General features: G+C 47.1%; 1 protein-coding gene across 1 annotated transcript; it reads left to right on the top strand.

Moving 5' to 3' along the window:
* Positions 1–4,123: 4,123 nt before the first annotated feature.
* LOC132651046 (uncharacterized) lies at positions 4,124–9,400 on the top strand. Its single transcript, XM_060376358.1, is given in 3 exon segments — positions 4,124–4,456; positions 4,629–6,861; positions 6,864–9,400. Coding segments are annotated over 3 exon segments (5,103 nt in total).
* Positions 9,401–9,608: the final 208 nt, after the last annotated feature.

Genomic DNA, 9,608 nt, shown 5'->3' with positions numbered 1-9,608 from the left:
TGAGGCAGATTTATTTTTTTTCCTTTAAGAGAAATCTCTACATTGATTTCTGGACTGGTTCAACCTTTTTAAAAGTTGCCCCCTCTTGTTTTTCAGAGATCCAGTTATTTTTCTGTTCCGTAGAAGAATCTCAAATAACACCAAATGTCATGTTATACTCTACAAAAGAACAAGGGAAACAAGTATTTAGTTCATATCTTATATATAATAATTACTATCATGTAATTAAATTTTGAATAATTATATTGCCCATAAATTAATAATTAACAGCCAAAACTTCCTAAAATGTGTTTTCAGCAATAGCATCTATGCTGACAAAGAATGTCTGTGATTGTGAGACAAAGTGAGGGGCTCTTATTTTTGATTAAATATACATTTCAAGAAAAATTACTCAAAAGTAGGTAAACAGTTTAATTTTATTATATTAATCTGTTTTATTAGAGAGACCGTGAATTCATGAAAATAATCAATTATTTAATATGTTGTCTTTTGTTTTTAAAACATCTCAAAGTGTTCTTACCCGGTCTTAAGAGAATAATGTAACACTTTGGAAAAAAAGATGCACCCCAGAAGTCCTGCACTGGAGGTCAAGATGGAGAAGACCTCTACATCAACCATATTCTAGAATTAATAACTTTTATACTGAGAAATTACTCCATACACTTAAGAGATTATTGAATAAAAATATCTTAAATGGTAGCATGCATTCATCTCTGACTACTACTTAAAGGGGAGCAGTCTAAAACAGATTTGTGCATTCCATAGGTCCTGTCAACCTTAAATCTCTTCTAGGGTCAGGACCCAGGTTTTTTCTTGAACAATTTCAATTGTTAAAAATGTTAGACTGCAAGTCTCACCCTTAAAGTACTGGGATACTTACAGAGCAAATCTGTCTTCTGGATCAAAATGTATACCCTGAAATATAGACCTGAAGAGTTAATCGATGCCACAATGCTCACACATACAAAGAAAAGAGAACACAAATACAGAAAACATCAAGGAAAAGTTACCTGTAAGCACTGTGTTTGCAGTTCATAGATGAACAGATATGGTGAGCTACTCTTACTTCAGAGTAAGACAGCTTTTGTCTCTGAGAAGGCAGGCTCAGAGGAGAGACACAGCTGCTTCTATGCAGGACCAGAAGGAGTTCATTTCAACTACCTCTGGCTGCAGTCTATCTCAGGGCTATGACATCATAACAGGAGATTTCATTTCATAAGGTTTATTTATATTTTATGTATGCATATATGGAAGTTTTTTTTTTCCATGTAACTGTGTATAGTATAGGCAGAAGCCAGAAGCGGGCATCTGATTCATTGGGAATGAATTTAAAGAGCTGTTTTAGCTAGGAGCTTCTTTTTGAATTGGAACCTATATCTTTTGTAACACGACTCAGTACTTTTCATTGCTATGTCATCTTTCTAGGCAATTTTAATTTAAAATTTATTTTTGTATATGTTAATTAAACATCATTTAATTAACACTACATCATTTCCTCCTTTAAATGTCCTTTTTCCATTCCTTACCATATACTTCATTTCAATTTTTCCTATTAAGTATGTAAGTTTGTATAAATATATAAACAATAGCTGCTGAGTCCATTTCTGTTGGTGTATTTATTGATGTACGTTAATTAAAATACATTACATCAATTTCCCCTTTCCATGTCCTTTCTTCATCCCTTCCCAAATTCATCCATTCCAATTTTTCCTTATAAGTATGTGAGCAATTATGTCCAAATATATGAACTAAATATTAATCCATTTCTGTTGATATTGTGTATATGGTTTCATGGCTGAAGACTTTCCATTGGATATGTAATGAGGGAGTTCATCCCTGCCTGAGGCTAATTTTTCCACTTGCAGGAGAGTTGCATTCATTAATGACTAACAGGAATCAGACCCTGAAGTGACCTAAGCTGCCTTGAAAAAGAAACATTAGAAAAGCCAAGGTGGTAAATAGCTCAGCAAACAATTGCTAGTGCCATGGCTCTGAATTTCTGTAGCTGCAGGGAAGACTATGGACTTTGGCCTGGGCTACTAATTGCCTTTCTTTGTTCTGAAGATCTCCTACTATACCACTCATCATTCACTCCATGGGTGAACTTGAAACCTTGAAATTCCTGCCTCCTCTTTCTAAGCACCAGGATTACAGGCCTGTGTCACCATACCTGGCTGAGGTGGCTTCAACTTCATTTAGTGATGTAATAGAATGATGTGATGAGTAAGATGAGCAGTTACACTTAACCAGGAGGGCTGCATTAGATGGGAGCCTTCTTCTGTTACTGGAGTTAGGAACACAACTCATGTCCTAACTACCATAACCAGTCAGGCTCAGCCACTCATCCTCAATAAGCCAATTAAAGAAAAACTGAATTACCAAGCCGTGACATGTCTCCTATAATGCAGGCACTCTGGAGGGATGGTGGGTATATCGAGGATATATACTGAGTTTCAGGATAGCCAGAGATATACAGTGGGACTATTCTTTAAAATAAAAAGAGAAAACAATGACAAAAAAAATAAAATGAAAACTGAAAACAAATTACCATATTTATTCCATAATTTTGACCAGTGATGAAGTTATAAGGTAACTAATTCATCCTTGAGGTCCTAACAATTTTAGATGGAAGGCAAGATACACAGCACTAAGTAATCTAACCAAGCCATATAATAAATTTTTCCCATCCTTAAATCCCTCTTTCATTCTCAGCTTCTTTTTCTCCCACAAGGTATTCAGACATTGAAATACTGTTTATTTAGCAAACAAAATCTCATCTAAAGGAATCAGCCTTTTCATAGAAAGAGACTTAAAGGGAAATTAGAATTTCATGGAGTTCATAGTTTCACGAGATGTTCACCTAAGAAAGAGATATATATGTGTCTTTAAAATATTCTTATTCCTACCAGGCAGGTTAAAAGATGAAAGAGTGGGGACTGAGGAGCTTTAAGATCCAATAGGATTTTTTTTTTCTCATACAGGTCTTTCACTTGCTTGGTAAGAGTCACACCAAGGTACTTTATGTTATTTGTGCATATTGTAAAGGGTGTTGTTTTGTTCTCAGCCATTTTGTCTTTTGTATTAAAGAGGACTGCTGATGTTGAAAGAATAAAGTCCTAGCATAATACGTGACCCTGCTCACAATCTGCCTTCCCGCCTTCCCGGTTCCGAATACGTGACCCTGCTCACAATCTGCCTTCCCGCCTTCCCGGTTCCGAATACGTGACCCTGCTCACAATCTGCCTTCCCGCCTTCCCGGTTCCGGATACGTGACCCTGCTCACAATCTGCCTTCCCGCCTTCCCTGTTCTGGGTACGTGACTTAACTATGGCTTTGTTCAAACCCCCCAATCAGACCCCTGTAACTAGGCTTCTCGCTTCTGTAACCGCGCTTCCTGCTCCCGAGCCCTATAAAAACCTGTCACCCCAACCGAGAGGCGCGCAAGTCTTCCGAGAGACTTTGTCGCCCCAGGTACCCGTGTACTCAATAAAACCTCTTGCTGGTTGCATCCGAACAACTGGACTCGTTGATCTTTGGGTACGGGGTCTCCCTGACGGAAGACAACCTTCGGGGGGTCTTGCATTTGGGGGCTCGTCCGGGATTTGAGACCCCTGCCCAGGGACCACCGACCCAGCCTCGGGAGGTAAGACTGCCGGCTTCCTATTCTGTGAGTCTTGTGTATCGTTGTGTTAAACGGTCTGTCTTTGTGTGAGTTCGTTTCCAGGGGGTTCGAGTCCCCCTGTGGTCTGGACTTGGCCAGGTCATCTGTATCAGATGGAAACTAGAAGGAGCCGACGGGTTCGTACTTCTTTTCCGTGCCTCCTGGGAGACGTCTCAGGAGTGCCTGGTAGGGGAATCATTTGCTTCCCCATCTGAAAGGTAACCCTTCTTGGGTTCCCTCCTGTCTGGAAACACGAGCCGAGTGGGACTCTTTGGGGCGATGCCCCTGAGAGAAGGCTACGTGCTTCACCTGGGAGACGGAGGAACCGGACCTCCGATACGGTCTCCATCTGAATTTTTGTGTTCGCTTTGGCGCCGATCTCGTACCGCGCGGTTTGTGTTGTCTTCTGTCTGCCTGATCTTTGTCATAAGTGTAGTGAGTGTTGTTTGTCTGTCTACCAACATGGGACAAACTATCACCACCCCCAAAAGTTTAACTTTGCAGCACTTCAAGGAAGTCCGTGACATCACCCACAATCTCTCGGTGGAAGGGCGGAAAGAAAAGTGGGACATCTTCTGCTCATCTGAATGGCCCACCTTTGATGTGGGCTGGCCACGAGATGGCACCTTTAACCTAGATATTATTTTGCAGGTGAAGGCCAAAGTCATGAATCCTGGGCCCCATGGGCATCCAGACCAAGTCCCTTATATCATCACGTGGGAATCTCTGGTCGAGGACCCCCCACCGTGGGTGAAGCCCTTCTTGCCTCCCCCTTGCCCAAAACCCACTCATTCTGCCCCCCTCTCCCGCCTCCATTAGTTCCTACCCCAGTTAACTCCACCCTTTACCCAGTCCTTATGAAACCTACTCCAGAAAAGGACCCTAGCCACAAGAAGACACCCCCGGTCCTGCCGGCGGATGATGGCCCTCTACTGGACCTGATGACCGAACAACCCCCTCCTTACAGGGGCCCAAACCCGGCACAGGAACCAGGGGAGGCAACCGCCAGAGGGGGACCCCAGGGAGAGCCCCCCTCATCCCCGGTGGCGGGACGCTTAAGGGGAAGACGAGAAGTCACTCCCGACTCCACATCCCAGGCCCTACCGCTACGGGCCAGCTCCAATATTGGCCCTTTTCTGCGTCTGATTTATATAATTGGAAAAATAATAACCCTGCTTTTTCGAAGGATCCCTCTAGGCTCACTGCATTGATCGAGTCTATTTTAGTGACTCACCAGCCCACCTGGGATGATTGCCAACAGCTGCTCCAGATGCTGCTGACCACTGAGGAAAAGCAGCGGGTTGTCATAGAGGCACGTAAAAATGTTCCAGGAGACAATGGACAACCCACCCAGCTGCCACACAGAATAGATGCGGCTTTTCCCTTGGAGCGACCGGATTGGGACTTCTCCACTGAGCGCGGTAGGGAACGCCTACGTCAATATCGCCAGTTGCTCATGGCTGGTCTCCGTGGGGCTTCAAAGCGCCCAACTAATTTGGCCCAGGTTAAATTAGTGACTCAAAAGTCTGAAGAATCTCCCTCTGCCTTCCTAGAACGCCTCAAGGAGGCATATCATGTGTATACTCCCTACGATCCAGATAGTCCGGATCAGGCAACTAACTTAGCCATGTCTTTCATTTGGCAGTCAGCCCCAGATATTAGACGGAAGTTAGAAAGACTTGACAATTTAAGAGAGAATACAGTGCAGGATTTGCTGAAGGAGGCAGAGCGGATTTATAACAAGAGAGAGACACAGGAAGAAAGGGACGAAAGGCTGAAGAGAGAGACAGAAGAAAGGGAGAATGTCAGGGAGCGGAAGAGAAATAAAGAGTTTAGCAGGTTGTTGGCCACTGTAGTGACAGAACAAAGGCAGAGTAGACAGAACCTGGGAGGCCATAGGGGTCCCCGACTGGACAAGGATCAATGAGCCTACTGCAAGGAAAGAGGGCATTGGGCCCGAGACTGTTCCAAGAAGCCAAAGGGCCACCAAAAGGGACCTCAAAGACCCAAGCCTCAGACCAATTTGCTCAATCTGGAAGACTAGGGGTGTCGGGGTCAGGAGCCTCCCCCTGAACCCAGGATAACTCTTAACGTGGGGGGGCAGCCTGTCACCTTCCTGGTGGACACCGGAGCCCAACATTCGGTACTCACCACCTCACCGGGACCCCTAACTGACAAATCAGCATGGGTTCAAGGAGCAACCGGAGGAAAGAGGTACCGTTGGACTACCGAGAGGAAGGTACAACTCGCCACCGGTAAGGTAACTCACTCCTTTTTGCACGTCCCTGATTGTCCCTACCCCCTGCTGGGGAGAGACCTACTTATGAAACTTAGGGCACAAATCCACTTTGAGGGGACTAAAGCCCATATTACCGGGCCGCAGGGACAGCCCTTGCATGTGCTAACCATGCACTTACAAGATGAGTACCGGCTCCACGAGCCTGAGAAACCTGAGTCGCGGGATGTGACTAGTTGGCTAGAGAAATTTCCCCTGGCTTGGGCGGAGACTGGAGGAATGGGTCTCGCCATTCACCAACCGCCCTTGGTGATTGCTCTAAAGGCATCTGCGACTCCTGTCTCTATCAAACAATATCCAATGTCACATGAGGCCTACCAGGGAATCAGACCCCACATTCAGAGACTTTTAGATCAGGGCATATTGGTACCGTGCCAATCTCCTTGGAATACGCCTCTCCTTCCAGTCAAAAAGCCAGGAACAGGAGATTATCGCCCAGTACAGGACTTAAGGGAAGTCAACAAAAGAGTGGAGGACATACACCCCACAGTCCCCAACCCATACAATCTGTTGACTGGGTTTCCCCCGAGATATGTTTGGTATACAGTCCTGGACCTCAAGGATGCTTTCTTCTGTTTGAGGCTCCACCCAAAGAGCCAATCTCTTTTTGCCTTTGAGTGGAAGGATCCAGAGCTTGGAATATCAGGCCAGCTTACTTGGACAAGATTACCACAGGGGTTCAAAAACAGCCCCACCCTTTTCGATGAAGCTCTACACCGGGACTTGGCTGACTTCAGGGTCCATCACCCTACCCTAATTTTACTCCAGTATGTGGATGACCTCCTCCTGGCTGCAGAAACTGAGAAAGAATGTAAGGAGGGAACAGAGGCCCTTTTGAGAACTTTAGAAATTCTAGGATACAGGGCCTCAGCCAAAAAGGCCCAGATTTGCCAAAGACAAGTTACTTTTTGGGATACCAGATCAAAAATGGGCAAAGGTGGCTGACCAAGGCACGGAAACAGACAATTTTGGGAATACCAGAACCCAAAAATCCGAGGCACTTAAGAGAGTTTCTAGGTACGGCGGGGTTTTGCCGCCTCTGGATCCCGGGGTTTGCAGAGATGGCCGCACCACTCTACCCCCTTACCAAACAAGGGACTCTCTTCACTTGGGGGGATGAACAACAGAGGGCCTACACATCAATAAAAGAGGCCCTGCTAACTTCCCCTGCATTAGGATTGCCGGATTTAAACAAGCCCTTTGAGTTGTTCGTGGACGAGAGACAAGGGTATGCTAGAGGAGTCCTAACTCAAAAACTTGGACCTTGGAGGTGTCCGGTTGCCTACCTGTCTAAGAAACTCGACCCAGTGGTCTCAGGTTGGCCCCCTTGCCTACGGATGGTGGCTGCGATCGCCCTCTTGCTCAAGGACTCTGGCAAACTGACTATGGGGCAGCCGGTAACTATCCTGGCTCCACATGCGGTTGAGGCCCTGGTAAAACAACCTCCGGGCCGATGGCTCTCTAATGCCCGCATGACTCATTACCAGGCTCTGTTACTAGACACTGAGAGAGTGCAATTTGGTCCTGTGGTAACCCTCAACCCAGCAACGCTGCTTCCCCTACCAGAAGGTCCAGAAGTTCATGATTGTCTCCAGATACTTACAGAGGTACATGGCACCCGACCTGACCTAACTGACCAACCCCTTTCGGAGGCCGACTTCACCTGGTTCACCGACAGGAGCAGTTTCCTGGATAACGGAGAGCGGAGAGCAGGGGCTGCGGTCACCACCGAAACTGAGGTAATTTGGGCCAAGGCCCTACCACCTGGAACCTCAGCACAACGGGCCGAACTCATCGCCCTGACCCAAGCCCTCCGAATGGCGGAAGGTAAGAAGCTAAATGTCTATACAGACAGCCGTTATGCCTTTGCTACTGCTCATATCCATGGAGAAATATATCGAAGAAGGGGACTGCTTACCTCCGAAGGGAAAGAGATTAAAAATAAGACGGAGATATTGGCCTTGTTAGAGGCTTTGTTCTTACCCTCGAGGCTGAGCATTATTCATTGCCCAGGTCACCAAAAGGGGGACAGCTTGGAAGCCAGGGGCAACCGCTTGGCGGACATGACAGCCAGGGAAGTAGCGATGCAAGGAAATTCAGAGGCTCCCCGCCTCATGGCCATAGATCTGGCCATGGCAGAGGCCCACTCCGTCCAAAAACCCTCCTTCCATTTCCATTATACTGAGGAGGACCAAAACCTCCTCAAAGGAATGGGGGCCGCATACAACCCCACAACAAGACTCTGGACTTTCAACGAGCGACCTGTGTGGCCCCTACAACAGACCCGGGACCTGATCAAGTATCTCCATCAACTGACCCATCTTAGCTCCAAAAAGATGAAAACCCTCCTGGACAGAGAGGAAAACGCCCACTATCTGCTAGGTAAAGATAAAATCCTACAAGAAGTAGCTGAAGAATGCACGGCATGTGCCTGAGTCAATGCAAGCCGTAACAAGATCGGTGCGGGGGTCAGGGTCCGAGGACACCACCCTGGCACTCATTGGGAGATAGACTTCACCGAGGTGAAACCTGGACTCTATGGGTACCGGTACTTACTGGTATTTATAGACACTTTTTCTGGGTGGGCAGAAGCCTACCCTACTAAACATGAGACTGCCAGAGTTGTCACCAAGAAACTTTTAGAAGAAATCTTCCCTAGGTATGGAATGCCGCAAGTACTGGGCTCTGACAAAGGGCCTGCCTTCGTCTCCCAGGTAAGTCAGTCAGTGGCCACATTGTTGGGGATTGATTGGAAATTACATTGTGCATACCGCCCCCAGAGCTCAGGGCAGGTAGAACGTATGAATAGAACTATTAAGGAGACTTTAACCAAATTAACGCTTGCAACTGGCGCTAAAGACTGGGTATCCCTCCTTCCCCTAGCGTTGTATAGGGCTCGAAACACTCCGGGCCCCCATGGGCTCACTCCTTTTGAGATCTTGTATGGTGCCCCGCCACCAGCTGCCCATTTCTTTGACTCTGGAATAGCCTCCTTTGCTGATACCCCCTCTCTTCAAGCTCATTTGCAGGCTCTACAGCTTGTGCAACGGGAGGTTTGGAAGCCTCTGGCGGCCGCATATCGAGAGCAGCTAAGTCAACCTGCGGTCCCGCACAAATTCCAGATTGGAGACGTGGTTTGGGTACGGCGACACCAGACAAGGAACCTGGAACCACGCTGGAAAGGACCTTACACTGTTCTGCTGACGACACCCACAGCTCTGAAAGTAGATGGCATCGCCGCCTGGGTCCACGCCTCCCACATCAAGGCCACCACCCCTGAGCAGCCGCCTGATGCCTCGGACTCGGGAACCCGATGGAAACTCCACCGCACTCAAAATCCTCTCAAGATAAGACTGACTCGGGGGGGGGGGAACCCTAATAGTCTTGCTTCTTACCCTGAGTATTACAACAACCCAGGCCTCTTCCCCGCACCAAATTTTTAACTATACCTGGATTATCGAAAATCAAGCTGGGGACATTGTTAACACCAGTTCCCAGGTTGGAGCCCAACCCCACTGGCCCAGTCTGGAGGTAGATCTCTGTGCTCTTGCTCTAGGGGCCAGCCCCGACTGGGGAACCCCCGAGGTCATGTACACTCCGGGGTCAAGCGCCCCCCAGCTAGAGGGCCGTCGCCCCATAGTTCCGGGCTGT

This window comes from Meriones unguiculatus, assembly GCF_030254825.1.
Source record: "Meriones unguiculatus strain TT.TT164.6M chromosome 13 unlocalized genomic scaffold, Bangor_MerUng_6.1 Chr13_unordered_Scaffold_39, whole genome shotgun sequence".
NCBI lineage: Eukaryota > Metazoa > Chordata > Mammalia > Rodentia > Muridae > Meriones > Meriones unguiculatus.
This window is presented reverse-complemented; position numbering and strand designations above follow the sequence as displayed.